The sequence below is a fragment of the Glycine soja genome, chromosome 5 (genome assembly GCF_004193775.1).
Source record: "Glycine soja cultivar W05 chromosome 5, ASM419377v2, whole genome shotgun sequence".
In the NCBI taxonomy this organism is placed as follows: domain Eukaryota; kingdom Viridiplantae; phylum Streptophyta; class Magnoliopsida; order Fabales; family Fabaceae; genus Glycine; species Glycine soja.
This window is the reverse complement of record NC_041006.1, coordinates 41,925,058-41,940,866: the sequence shown is the minus strand read 5'-3', so window position 1 is coordinate 41,940,866 and position 15,809 is coordinate 41,925,058. Positions and strand designations below refer to the sequence as shown.

The following is a 15,809-nucleotide window of genomic DNA, read 5'->3' as shown; positions in this document are numbered from 1 at the left end:
TCAACCCAGTAATTGATGCTTTATACAAAACAATGTTCACTTGCGATGCATTGAATAATTAGGACAGGTAACAAAAATCATGTTTTGTAAAGTAATCATTCAATTCGAGAAAGATGCGTGCCAATCACATGCGACCATACAATCTTTCTGCAAGTCACATTTGTAAATTTGGTCTACACAAAAACATTTGGAAAAGAAGTTGTGTGGCTATTTTATTTATAATAAGTCCCTTGAATACAAGAAAGGATCGATCGATACAACATAAACTGTAAATGAATAAATATAAGCGAGAGAAAACATTTGGGCAATATATGTATTGTATGTATGTATATAATAGATTGATAGCACACATGACTTGTATAAGTGTGCTGATTCAAATAAAACATGTTTTCAGGGTTTGTGAGGATGAAGACGAATTGGGAGGTTCTTTGCAGGTACGGGCAAGGGATCAACGATAATCTTCTCATCTGGAATCAATTTTTCCCACTTAAACCTCTTCACTAGGTTGTGCATGAAAACCAATATTTCCAATCGAGCATACTCTTTTCCGGGGCACATCCTTGGTCCTCCACCAAATGGTACAAAAGTAAAAGGAGCTGGCCCTTGTCCTTCGAATCTAGTTGGATCGAATTTCTCTGGCTCTGGAAAGTATTCCGGATTTTTATGTGTTGAATTTGCACTCCAATACAACTACACACATAGCAAAAGAACCAAATTAAGTGACATCAAAATAAATAGCAGAACATATGTTGGATATCATTTTCATCTAATTCTATAATAAGGATTGTTGGATGTCATATAAAACTCATCTTCATCAATTTCCTTACCTTCCATCCCTTTGGAATTGAGAAGCCATTGAAAATAAAGTCATTGATAGCTTCCCTAAAACCTCCTTGAAGTGGAGGAGCGATTCTCATTACTTCACAAGCTACATTCCAAGAATACTTCATCCTGTTGATATCATCCCAATTCAATAACTCTCCGGGCAATTTCGATTTTGCGATTTCCATTTGTTCTAAACACATTACACAAAAACGAAGCACGAATAAGTATATATCATCGAGAATCACGGCATATATATTAAAATATTTATTTTATTTTATAAACAAATACCGTCTTAGACAATTCTTAACACAATAATGTTTAAAACTGTATTTTTATATAGTTTTGGGCTTAACCTAGTTATTCATCAATTCTTATAAAATGTTCATTTCAGGATGAAGTGTCCTAAAAGAAAGGTTTCTTGTGGAATTGTATTTAAAAAGGTAAGTTTTACTATATTTTCAATAAAAAATATATAATTATATTATTAATAAAATAATAATATGCTTGACTAGCTTGTTGCATGAAGTGGGATTCTTTCAAATTTTGACAAAAATAGCACGAAATTAGAGCAACAATCAACCGCATAAATGATGAGGTCAGCCTTGATAATTTATTTAGGAGCTAGACTAGTTCGTAATTCAAACGTCAGCCGAATCATGCATGTGAAAATCGGTGTAGTTTGACGTACGTTAAGAGGAATTGAAATCACGAAGATTTGGACTTGTAGACTTGATAGTTGACTTTAAATACTTTTTTAAAGATAATTCAGAAAAAAGTTTGACTTTAAGTATTGATATTAACTTTTTAACAAGCAAAATCAACACAAAAATTTAACGATAGACTCACCTTGATAGACACTATCATAAATGTGAGGGAGTTCAGCAAGATATTTGACAATGAAAGTGCATGCAGCACTAGCAGTGTCATGGCCTCCAATCAAAAGGCCAAGAATCTTGTCGGCAATATCCAATTCATTCATGAATTGTCCATTCTCATTGCATGTTAACAACATGTGAGATAAAATGTCTTGTGTTGGTGAAGCTTTTCCTTCAGCTAAATCAACCTTCCTCTGTCTAATGATCTTTAACAGTTCCTTCCTGATTGCGTTTGCTGCCTTGATTGCTTTGTTGAACGGCGTTCCAGGAAGATCAATAGGCACTGATATGATTCCAGACGCCAACAGGTGAAAAGGGTTCTCAAATTTTGCTACGTGATTCACATCCTCAACGCTCATAAACAAACGACAAGCCAACAAGAACGTGTACCTGTACTTAAGCATATGCATAAAATCAATTAACTCATGCACTTTAATTAATTGATTACAAGGTACTTGAATTGTGATTAATCTACTAAAATCAGTCTAGTGATGATAGGTTTGAAACTAGCTTGTTGCATACACACACACACACAAAAAAAAACGATTATGATCACCGATGCATTAGTGGAATGTGTGATTGTGTAAACGGCAAAATTTGTAATATTGCATTTCTAGTTGCACAATACAACTGAAAACCATGGTTATTAACATGAACAAAACTTAAAAACAATATTTATGTGTTTTTAGTATTATATATTTAAAGAACAAAATCTAAATTTGTGGACATATATATATATGATTATTAATGAATGAATGTATGACCTCTTAGCCAAGGGATAGACGGTGAGTTCCGTCTTGTTGTCCCAAAGGGAAGCGAAGTGGTTTTGAGCGATGGTGTCCATGATGCCAACGTAGCGTTGGAGAGCCTCGGGCTTGAGGAACTGAGGGAGCAACTTCCTCATCTTTTTGGACTCTTCTTTGGAGTTGCTCTGAAGCGTGGAGGGGAACACCTTGTTGACGCTGTTGGGCCACCACGCTGCAACAAGCTTGTTCTCGTTAGAGAACAAGAACTTGTTGCAGGTGGCCCCACAGAATATGACCGCGGGTTCCCCGAAGATGGAGGTCTTGAACAGTTGGGAGGAGTACCTGATCATCCGGTCGAAGATGAACTTCTCCGGATGACCCTTCCATCCTGTTGACAGGAACTCCAGGCTCTCCCCGATCACCGGGTAACCGGTTGCTCCAGGTGGCAGGTTCGGGGCCACGAATGGAGACCTGTGTTTGTAGAAGAGGAAGAAGAGGGAGAGGGTCACGAAAGAAACGAAGAGGAGAAGGAGGGAGAGGTACAAGTTATTATGGTCCATGCTTTTCGTGTGAGTCCCAGTTTGTTGATTAGCTTTGCTTTGTTAGTGATAAATGAGCCTTCTTATAATGTTTTTAACTCACAGTACTGGTGCAGTGGCATGCCAATTTATAAGCACAATGTTACGGGGTGCGCAATGTGAACAGATACATCAAATGATTAATAGTAGTTTAATCTTTTTTCATATAGAAAATTATTTATTAAAAGATGTGAGCTTTTTGATAGATTTATGTATTTTAAGGAGCTTTTTTTGGTAGGGACTCGCGAGTATTTTTCACTTAATTATGTAATCTTACTTGAGGGGCTAGAATCATTAATTATGTGTGTCGAAGTATTCTCTAAATCTTTGATGTACTTGGTTGTATCACTAAGACTATAATTTAAGATTATTAATTAACTTAAAAACAATTTTGCATTAATTAATCCATGGAATAACTATATTAGATATTAATTAGTCACTTAAAAGAATCTATATATCTCAGGAAATTAATCTTTTGTTGCGAGGAATATTCTGGACAAAACAAATTAAAGAATGGAAAAAAATTCCAAAGCGGCAACACTATTGATTAGTTACTGTGTGTCATATATATAGTCAAATTTATAAAAGGCTGAAAAAATGAAATTCAATTCATTTTCATCAGGTTTCGTCGGATTCAAGAAAACACATCTCACATTAAAAAAATATTTTAAATAAATCATAAATTAATTATTAATTATATTTTAATTCAATATATCTATATATATAATTTAATAAAGAATAAATAACATAAACATACTTAAGAATTAAACTATATTTTTAGTTAAATATATTTTTATAATTAGTATTATAATTATAATATTATTTATTTAACTATCAAAATAATTATTCTATATTTTTAATAATTATGAAAAATAAAATATAAAATAATTCTATAATTAACAATTATATAATATATATTTATATAATTACATTATTAATAAATATAAAAAAAAACATATGTGGTGGGTGGATATGAGAGTGAGGAGAAGAATAACATATCCGTCTTTATTCACACTTTTTCAAATCAGAGAAAATTTATTTCCGATCATAACATATTATTTTTTTCCGAGATGGAACGGACACTCGATCATAAGTTCCTGTTTTTTCGTAATTATTGTTTGTGTATTCATTAGCTGCAAGAAATATGAGACTAGTATCCGCGTTTGGCAAAGTGCAATTGATAATTAAGGTCATTTGCTGCTTGAGGTTATCTTACCAACTTCTCAGTAGAACCTATAGTTCCTACTTGTCTCGAGTCCCAATACCTTTAACCCACCCATTTAATGAAGGCTTTTCATTACTACGCCTTTTGATCTTTTCATACAATTGTAACTACATGCTTTTGATATTATTGCAACAAACTTGTAATTCAAACTGCTGTAGCTCTATTGGTACTGCTGCTACCTATTTACATAACTTTTTTTGTCGATAACAAAAACCTTTAACCCAAGCTAGGCATATTAAATTACACGTACGTGTTTGCTTACAAATGAGTAAAAAGATAAAAGCAGTTAGCCAGCAGCTCCATCGTGAAGATAGGATTACCAGTGTATTATTGGAATCACGCCCTTAATTTATTTTAATATTTCAAATATTTTTTTAAGATAATCTTATTTAAAATAGGATTAGACATTAAATATGGAATATTAATTTAATAGTTATACACTTTTAATATAATTTTTTACAGAAAAATTATTATATATTATATGATTATTTATAATTAAATAATAGTATAAAACTAATTTATAGAGTAATATATAACTTATTTTCTCATATATATATATATATATATTAAAAAAAAGTGATATTTTATATATATATATATATATATATATATATATATATATTAAAAAAAGTGATATTTTTTATAGCAAAGATTCAAATCATAATTATTATGATATGAAGACTAATCAATTCTATTAGATTAGACCCGGTGCCGTTGGCAGTTGGTGGTATCACCCTTTATTTTCAACCTACTGTCAGCTATTATATATTAATTTAGATTAACTAAATTTTTAATCTTTCAACTTTTTAAAAATTTAGTTTTTAGTCTCTAACCTTTACAAATTTTAATATCTAATATGTAAATAAAAATTTAAACCTATTATTTTTATTTAATTAATGAAATTTCATAGAATAAATCGAATTTTTTAAAAGTTTAAAAACTAAAAACTTTAATGAAAAAAATTAAAGAATCTTGACTGGTCAAACTTTTCTTTAAATTAAAAATTGAATTTAAAAAAAAATTAAGAATTAAAAAAGTAATTAATCCTATTAATTTTGACTTTATTTCTGTAAACAGGGAGATAGACTTCAATTTGTGACTACGTAATGATTATATATAAGACAAGAGTTTATATGTGCATGTTTAGCTTAACATTACTGATTTAGCGTCCAAGTTGTATATCATTGTGTCAAGATAATTCGCTTAGTTGCACCGAAATCTTTTTAAGATTAATATACGTATCTTAACCGTTAATTACAATTGCAACTGCTTTTTAATTTTACTTTTAAAGTTAAAGCTAGTTAAATCTGATAAAACACATGACTACATATAACTAATTATTCTTGAAACTCTCCTAATTATGATGCTATTATTAATGTTATGGAGTACCTAATTTCAAAGGGATTAATTAAGATTCTAATTAATGAGTTGAAAAACAATCATAGAAAGTTTTTGTTTTGTTTTATGCAAATGCATGTGCTGCATGGAGAAAGATGCATATATATGGAGAAAACTGTTTTATCAATACATTCAGATAGACATGTAGTCTTCGCTAAGGTTGAAATTACAGCACAAGGAAAAATCTTCTGCAGAATGAGGCAAAAAGCAAACATTGCCGCGTAAGTTACTGATTCAATGGATCTGCACTCGTGCGAAGAATCATAGTTCTGCTGCAGTATCAAAATTGAAGATCACATGCCTTTATCAAAAAAATAAAATAAAGTTCAAGATCATGGTCTGAAAATATGCTTTTACTACTGCACAAGTGCTCTTCGTTCATTTTATTCTATGCTTACTCCCTCTCTTTTTCCATAGTATAGTAGATCTACGATATCGACAACGTTTTTTCTTTTGTTTTGTTTTTATAAGTTATTTTCTCTAACATAACCTTGACCAAAGTAAATATAGCTGAAAAAACAATTAAAATTTATCAAATTGAGATTTTTATTTTAGCTTATTTATACTTTAGTTCCTTAAATTTGAGTTTAATCCGATTTTGCTCCTCAAATTTAAAAAGATAGTTTTAGTCTCTCAAACTAATTTGAAAAAAATACGTTTTAGTTTCTAAACACTCAATTTTAGTGATTAAATTTTTTTTAAAACATTTACTAAACACTCAATTTTTTTAAGATCATAATTTATTCTACGTATTTATTATCCTATTTATTGTTAAAAATTGAAACTTTATTTGGACATTAGAATGTCTTTTATAGATATTTCTTTCAATTCGCACATATCTCATTAGTTCTAGACATAGGAAGACAAATAAGAACAAGAAACCTCTCAGCAAGAAGGATATTTTCTGACTACTATTCGACAATAACAATTAATAAAAGAAGTAAGTCAATACCATCATATTATTAAACTTCGAATCTTCCTTCGCAGACGAAGTCATGGCTAATCCATGCCAACCACGCATTTTAATTTTCTTTACCTCGTTAACACGGATTAATTTAATTCTAATTAATTCAACTCGCGCGCAGCACAATTCCTCTTGTGCGAGCCACTGGTTGTATTATTATTAGAACAAATAATATTGCATACCTTTGCGAACCACTCGTGCAGCACAAGGTACGCCAGGACAAGATGAATAGATTGAATAAGATTATTATTAATAATAAACAAATAAAAAAGAAGAAGGCCTGTATTGCATATCTTTTTTTTCTGAAGCAAAGGGTAGAAAAGAAGAAAACGCGACAAAATTAAACAACCACAATTTTTTTTAATAATGAAAAGCAAGTATATATTTTTTATAAAAAAAATTAGTTCATCGTGTATGTAAAGTTTATGTAACTTGTGTTTTAAGAAAGATCGATTTTCAAACTATATGTTCCCTCGTATGTTTTCCTTTTATATATACTAGTATTTAAAACCATTTACGTGTGTGCAAACCAATATTAATCGTGGCCCAATGTCTATTGCCCTATATGTATAACTATAATGTGAACCTTCCAGTTCCGCGTTATTCTGTGTTTGACACGAATGTCGGAATGAAGCACACAAGAGCGGAATTGAGTTAGTCACAAATTGAATCGCATTACATATATATGCGTGTGGGAGGATTATTAATTAGTACGTAGCCAAAGACATTGACCATTAATATAAGCATTAGCTTACAACATCAATAATTTTTTTTATCAGCCACATAAAAACTTTCATTATTAAAAAGGTACCAGTGATACTACAACAATACACAGCATTTGAAACTAAGTTAATTACCCGAAGAGAAAGCACTTGATAGCAAAGCCACTTTCCCAACATAACTCAGCTCAAGATAAAACATAAAATCTAAACTAAGATACAAAGACCAGCCGCACCTATAGTATCTCAGATAGTCAGATATACTAAGGCTTAAGAATATAACTCTCCCAACCAAAGGCTAATATAACTCTCCCAACCAAGGTGGATCATCTACACACCTGAGACTTCCCAAAAACCATTCAACCAGGTTGTAGCAAGCCATGCTTCCAAAAACAAACATTTTGATCACTTACACAATCCTTCTTCTACGGAATCCCAAAACAACAAAGTTCTGTTACCCCCCTATTAGGCATTCCAAAGGTAAATTTAACCAAACGTGTAGAGGATAAGAGAAGTTTTTCACCTTGCATGATAACCAAGACCATGCAGGATTTCAACACAATCAAATCCCATACCATGTCAAAATTCATGGCTGCCCCACTGAAAATAATATCGTTTCTATGTGTCCATAGGGCCCAAATCGTTGCAAACAACAACAACAATAAGAGAAGGCATCCTTACTAGCGTCACGCACACAGGTTGGGTTAATAACCAAGTTACAAAATATAGAATATTGGAACTAGCTATAATATATTAATTATCAAACTAGCTAGCTAGCTAGCTCATGTCATCTCGATATGATATTGTTGAAAAAAGCATACTACTCTATATATCTCAAAAACCTGTATATATGGCAACCAAACTCAGCACGAAACATTCCAAGTTGGTAAATTAATTTGGGATAGAAAAGTGATATTTGAACACCCCATTACATCAGATACTCCTTTCTCTTTTCCTATCATATTATATTACATTGTCTATCATATAGATATTTTTCTCTTTATCTCTCTCTAGTGTCAATAAGCATTGGGTGTCCATATATTTTAATTTTTTTCCTTTGGGACATCTGAAATTACAGAGGGGTATTGGTTTGCACCTCCAGCACAATAGGATGAGTCCTAATAATATAATCAGGACATTAAGTACACCTCCAGATAAGTCTTCCCACTCCCTTTGCTTTTATGCTTTTCGCCCACCCGATCGTGTCAAAGTAGTGATATCATAGCGAATACAAAACATATAACAGGTGCCCTTGGTAAAAAAAAAAAAAACCGTGCAGAAACCATTAAATCACTATCAAACTAGCTAGTGTTATTCTAACTGTAGATACAAAACATATATAACACATGCCCTTGATGAGAAACCAATATCCGAAACGCCATTACGCCACGTACTGTCAATAAAAACGTCCCGGTAAGGTGTATCGGTATCATAACACGATAGCAGCAACATAAAAGATACGATGGCGGAAGTTGCAAATTCATATCCAGCTCGCATATCCTTTGCAAGTAAGCCAGTCTGTTCCATCAATTGTGGATAAGATTATGAATCTCAATACTTTTATACATCTTACTACCATAAATGTTATCTTCAACAATATTTTTTGACTTAACTCAACTAAAAGCTTTTGACAATATCTCTATTACAAAATATGATCTTTAGTAGCATTGTTTTTAATCTACACTTAATAAAAATATTATTAAATTTTGTTGACGAGATTTGAAAAGTATTGTAAAATTATGAATAAATGATATTAATATGCTTTTATAATATTTATCAAATATTACATATAGTCTGTCAAAGTCTTTTTATGATATTTTTAGACTTTAATAACATGAATTATATACAATATTTGATAAAATATCGCAAAACATATTATAATATTTATTTATAATTTGACAATATTTTTTAATATGATCAAAGACTTTTAGTAATATTTTTATTAAGTGTTAGACAAAATAATGTTACTAAAAGTCACCGACAAACATAAATAAATATGACTAATATGTATTTACAACACTTTATTAAATATTGTATATAATACATCTCACTAAAACCTTTCACACAAATTACAGTTATGAGCCACATTATGGATTAATGCACCAAAACCCTAAAAAGAAAAAAAAGCCTATATATTATAACATATACATTTTTTTGGGTTAATTTCATATTGTTATTATCCTTTTGATATGATATGTTTAAGATACAAGGTGATTTTAAATGTAGAAATTAAAACCTTCATTCTTGGTATTGTTAGAGACTAATTACTTATATAAACTAATTCACTTATCACGAGATTAGTATGTGATTATTTTAACTTAATTATAGATTTTGATTTTGACCTAAATATATAATTATATTAAATATTTAAAGAAAGAACTTAATTTATTGTCTATAATAGTTCTAGTTAACCTAACAAAATTGTCTCCAAAGAATAAAGAATATATGTGGCTAGAAAAAAAAAAAAAAAAACCCTCAACCCTCGTTATATAGTAATGCATGTATTCATTTTCGAAGGGCGGGCTCTTGAATGATTTACAACGACAATGAATGATTTGCGTTATTTTCTACTCGTATTCATTATATGAAGATGAGGAATATCAATATATTTAACTATACAAGAAATAAACTACTCCATTAATTTTTGGTCCAAGAAAAACACTACTCCATTAATTTACAGCTGGATTGCCTTCTATGTCAACGGCACAAGTTTTAGTAATCAATATCTATCTGTAACTGATAGTTACTTATTAGCTAGTTAGCTTTATAAAATTAATTCATTATTGCGTCCACGTCTTCAATTACGTATGTTCATGCGTTTGTAGCCTATCTAATGAAAGTCATCCTGCAAAAATTAATCAAAAGGTTTATTATCATTAAAGCAAAAGTAATTAATAAGGTTCCTTTTGATTAATTTTTCCCATGAACACTTACTGGGAAAAATAAGCAGGTAAATTATTAAATTGATTTTCTCGCATAGTTTTTTAACTTTCGTAATTAGGATTTTGGTTTTCCGATAAAATCCTAATTAATATATAAAGCCTGGGGTCCTTTCAATTAAAAATATTTAAATTAATTAATTAATCTTTAATATATAAACCATACCTAAAGTTTATGCTTTAATTCCACACATGATATGTTTTCTTCCACTGCCGTACAGCACATGCAATTTCAATTTCAATTCCAATTCCACACGGTGCATGCTTCACGTACGGGATTCCAACACAGACAAACTGAATAAAAAAGTGCCAAGGAAAATTTATTTAATTTAAAGAAGATATTGGAAAAATAAGTTTTTAAGAAAATATTTGAAATCATATATTTTTATATTCAGATATAGCAAGTACGTATAGAAAAAGATATTATTACTTTGTGACTTTCTTTTAAAAAAAAATATTTTTTAGTTATGAATATTTTGTTTTATATAATTATTGACCTTGCCATGTGTAACACGTCTCTTATGTATCTTGGAGACCTTTTTTTTGGAAATGTAAGGAAAGAAAAAGAAAAAACTACGGCAGAGAAGAATCAAATTCTAATTGAGCTAGAACCAGTGGGTTGTGAGTACCAGGACTGCATCACCGGAGCCCGGAGGGATAAAGGAATCAAATTCTAAGTATTGTAATTTTTTTATCTATCGATGTAATTTTAAATACTTTGAATTAATTTAGAAAAATAAAAATGCGTTAAAAATAATTTACTCAATAAAACTTTATTGAAATTAATCATTTAAAACTAAGATTATTATCTTTTTATCGTATCATCATTTATTTTAACATGTGTAATTTTACTGTGACTTAAAATATTTTACTTTAAAAGTTAATTTCATTTAGTATCACGTTATTTTTTATATTTTAAAATATAAGCATACAAAATCCCTTGATATCACGGCACAAGGATATTAATTCTCATGTTTGTAAGTATAGGTAGCTAGATTCTTCCTATAATGTTTTAATATTTAGTTTTTTAGAATAGTATTATCTATTTTTAAACAAATATTTATATGCATGACTCATTTTCAAACAAGCATAAAGATGAGCACAATGAAACCTGTGTGAAAGCACAAATTATGTAACTAAAATTCAATTGAACAATTAAAAAATTCATAACAGAGATCCCGTCACTACAATTAGAGAAAAACGAACATAACAATTTAGCATAAGAATGAAAAGGAAAAGAAGCCACACAAAAAACTACATTGAAGTTTCACATTTCATTCTTAGAGTATAATTCCATTAATGATCTCTCATAACTCAGTCCTAACTCTCTTCATATGCATACGTGTGCACGAGAAATTGTTATAAAATTTGGGGCCATCATATGATCTTATTGGGAAATACAAGCACTATTTCCATCATCTTTCGGAGTTTGGACAAAAGCCTTGCACCCAAAGACTCTCAAGTGATCATAGGATGCTTTGTTTCTAGACCGAACTTCTCTGGTATCTCTCCATTTAAAGGTCTTGAAGGAGACAAATTGATTAAATCAACTGCAGTCTTCACTGTTTCATCCCAAAATGTCTTTAGGAGTTTTGAATGTGAAAACATACATCTGACATTCTCTGCAATTGTTATTCATCCTTTCAGCTAATTCATTCAATTGAAGAGTTTTGGGAGGTACCTTCTCATGTTGTATCCCATGAGCCTTGCAGTATGCCTCAAATGAGCCTTTGTACTCTCCACCATTGTCTAATCTAAAGCATTTTAGCTTTCTTCCAGTCTCCCGTTCTACCGAGGCATGAAACTCCTTGAAAGTTTGAAGAACTTGATCTTTCATTTTCAATGGATACACCCATGACTTTCTTGAGTGATCATCAATGAAGGTAACAAAGTATTGGGCACTACTAAGGGACTTTTCAGACGTTGAGCAAGCATCTGAGTGGATAAGATCCAGGATTTGTTTTATCCTTATGATCTCATCCGATCTTTGGAAAGACATTTTGTGTTGTTTACTTGCAAGACGATCTTCGCAGGATTTAAGTGGTTGTTCTCACTTGTGTGACCCAATTTCTTATGCCACAATTCTTTGGTTGTATCTTGAGTAATAGTTGCCTCCCCTTTGCATATCTTTCCTTACATGATGTACAAGAAGTCTTCCTTCTTACCTCGAGCAACAACCATGCTTCCTCTACTAGGCTTCTATCTGTCGGCACCGAATTGGTTTGTCATCCCAGCTTCATCTAGCTTTCCTGTTGAGATAAGGTTTAAACATATCTCAGGCACATGTCTTACTTCGTTCAACACAAGCTTGCTTCCATTTTCAGTCATCAAAGTCACCTCCCCTATGCCAACAATCTTGCTTGTAACATGGTTGCCCATCTTCATCATACCAAAATCCCCTTTTTGACATGACGAGAAAAATCCTTCATGAGGAGTAACACGGAAGGATGCTTCAGAGTCGATTATCCATATACAATCATTAGATGCAATATTTAAATAATTTTCATTACTGATAAGAAAAACATTCTCATCGTCTGATGCCACAGCAGTAGTGGTTCCACCTTCATTCTTTTTCTTTGGGTCAATTTGATTAGCATGGACAGTTCCAGCCTTCTGATCTCTCTTCAAGAATCTGCAGTTAAACTTCTTATGGCCCAACTTTGCAGTAGTAGCAACTCAAGCCTTTGGGACGAGACTTGGATCTTCCTCGTGATTTCCCATGGCCTTCTTTACCATGGTGCTCGCTCCTCCCTTTATTTTCAACAACATTTGCTTCGGAGTGACTACTCAAGCCTCTCTTATTTCGTCTGGACTCTTCATTTAGAAAACTATTTGTGACATTATCCATGTTAACCTTTCCATCTGGTGCAGAGTTGCTGAGAGTGACAACCAATGTGTCTCAACTCTCAAGCAGAGAACTGAAGAGTAAAAGAGTTTATAATTCATCATCTATATTCATATCTACTTTTTTCAATTGATTAAAAATACCTTTGAAGGTGTTTAGATATTCAATCATGTTCTGACCGTCCATATACTCCAGCTTGACCAAGCGTCTGACAAGATGAGCTTTATTCCCCGGTGTCTTCTTTAGAATCAAAGATTCAAGCTTTGTCCATAACTCATACACATTGGTATAAGTTGATACATGCTCGAACAAGCTTTGGTCAATATACTTACGAATCATAGCTACAACCTTCCGATTAAGGAGCTCACATTCGTTGTCCTTCTTCCCCTCTGACTTATTCTCATGAGTGATTGACACGTGTAAATCATTGCAGTACATATGGTCTTCCATCATCGACTTCCAATAAGAATAATTTTCTGCCGTTAGCTTGAACATATCCCCATAATGAGTGACAACTCCCTCCATCTTGAATCACACAGGATAATAGCTCCCCTTGAACCAAACCAGACTCTAATACCATTGTTGGGAAATACAAACACTATTTCCCTATCTGTAGACTCAAAATAGGCACTTAGCGGAAACGGAAAATCAATAATAGAGTAGAAGAATGACACCAAGAATTTTTAACGTGAAAAACCCTTTCAATTTGAAAGGTAAAAACCACGAGAACAAGCTAGTAAATATCTCCACTATTAAAAGTAGGATTACAATGACTCTCTCAATACAAGAGAATATCTCTTAACCTCATCCAACAAGGATGATTTATAATTTTTCTTAACTCCCACCAAGTGTGATGGAAACTAGAACTCTCTTTCTTACTATCAATCTTATTTTGTTTCTCTTTGGATGGGATGAGATGGGATGCTCTAACTCTTCACAAGTCTCCCTATTTATAGAAGAGGGGTGTGACTTCCTTTCAAGAGTGAGTGATAGATGTCAATAAATGAGTTACATTCATAAAATTCCTTGCAACTCAAATATTCAATTTCTTAAGTGGAGCGTGCAAGTTTAAGATTAAAGGAATCAATTTCAAACCCTTGAAAAGTGTTCCACAACTTTCTATGTATGCCTTGAAATGTTCTATTCAATTTCTCATATATTTAAATTTACACGTTTACTTGAATGTGAACCAACTTTACTTATGAAGGAATTTCTAATGAATCTTATTCAATTTTCACTCAACATAGTCGATATTTTAAATTTCAAAAATTAATAATTTTTTGACATCTTACATTAAATATAACCAAAACTATATTTGTTAAAATAAATTTTACACATCTCAATTTTTTTCATCACCTAATGGAAAAAAATGAAAAATGTACACTACTCCTCCTGAAACGAACCACGATAAATGGAATATACATTTCTTATTTTTCCGTTATTTTCTCGATTCACCTGAAGGGTACATTTTTCATTTTTGGCGTTAGTTGAAAGCAAAAAAAATTACCCATGTTTCTGGCTGCAATAAACAAGACCAAGGAAAAAAGAAAGCTAACAAATCTTGACTTGACTACACAATTACAGGGTTTATATCTTGAAACCATTCATTAATACAGAGATGTAAAGATGTTAAAAAAATCACATGCATGTGGGTACTCCATTTCCCGTTGTACCATATGGTTCACATTTTTAATCCAGCGCAAGCAGTTTCATGCAAACAACGACCTAAATAGTAGTGTAGAAAGAGCATTGCTGGTTTGTAAAAGCCATACCTCCAATATATAAATACATATATAACAGCATTGCCCGTGGTTAGATTGGCATCTAAACTAAAACAAATAAGTACATGATACTCTTCCTTTACTTTACCAATGTCAGCATCTACATATACAACGAAATAAGTAAAACCTTAATTGATTTTGGTTCAGTATAAAATAGTATTAAAATACATTATATATCAATTTTACAGTATTTGATATAACAATATTTTATAAAAAAAAAAACTATTTTATAGTAACTATGCAAAAATTATTAACATGTGATAGTATTCACCCGATTGTTTTGTTCCATGATGATAGGCATTAACAAATGATATGGAGACCAAATTGTTTAATGAAAATAAACAAAACTTAATAATTTAAATTTTAAATTAAGTTAAACCAAATACATAATTTATTTAGTCAATATAAAATTCTTATTTAATCCAGTGCGCTTAACTTTAATAAAGAAATTCTTTTAAAAATTAAAACGTTATAATTGTAATCTGGCATTGATACGTATACGTAGCAGTATATTAAAAAAGTATTTATTCAATAAAGTCGTACTGATGTCTGCACTCTGTAGTGATGCATTAATATACTAAACTTAAGTGCGTTAAACTCATGCAAAATTTTCTCCGTAAACGGTGTCAGAAGAAAATTGTGGTCAACTGGTTCTCCAAAACACGAAGTTGAAAAGCTGCAAAGAAAAAGAAAAGTGGGCAACTAATAGTGGTGTGTTCAGCTAACAAAAAAGTTTGCTTTTAAACTGGCCGAGACACGCTAACATTACATTTACAGCCAGTCTCGGACACGGACGGAACTATAATTAAAAAGGAATTAGGGGACCACAATTTGTACAATAATTTATAAGCTAGTAAAATGAACAATGATTATTTTTACTGTTACATAAATATGTAAATGTACACATTAATCAC

General features: G+C 31.3%; 1 protein-coding gene across 1 annotated transcript; it reads right to left on the bottom strand.

Annotated features, from left to right (window-relative positions):
* Window positions 1–186: 186 nt before the first annotated feature.
* Window positions 187–3,086, bottom strand: LOC114413490 (beta-amyrin 28-monooxygenase-like). Its single transcript, XM_028377940.1, has 4 exons — window positions 2,465–3,086; window positions 1,672–2,090; window positions 828–1,015; window positions 187–690 (listed from the first exon to the last, which is right to left on the bottom strand). Exons 1-4 carry the CDS (start codon window positions 3,004–3,006, stop codon window positions 391–393), a joined length of 1,449 nt encoding a protein of 482 aa, XP_028233741.1. The 5' UTR covers window positions 3,007–3,086; the 3' UTR covers window positions 187–390.
* Between the last annotated feature and the right edge of the window lie 12,723 nt (window positions 3,087–15,809).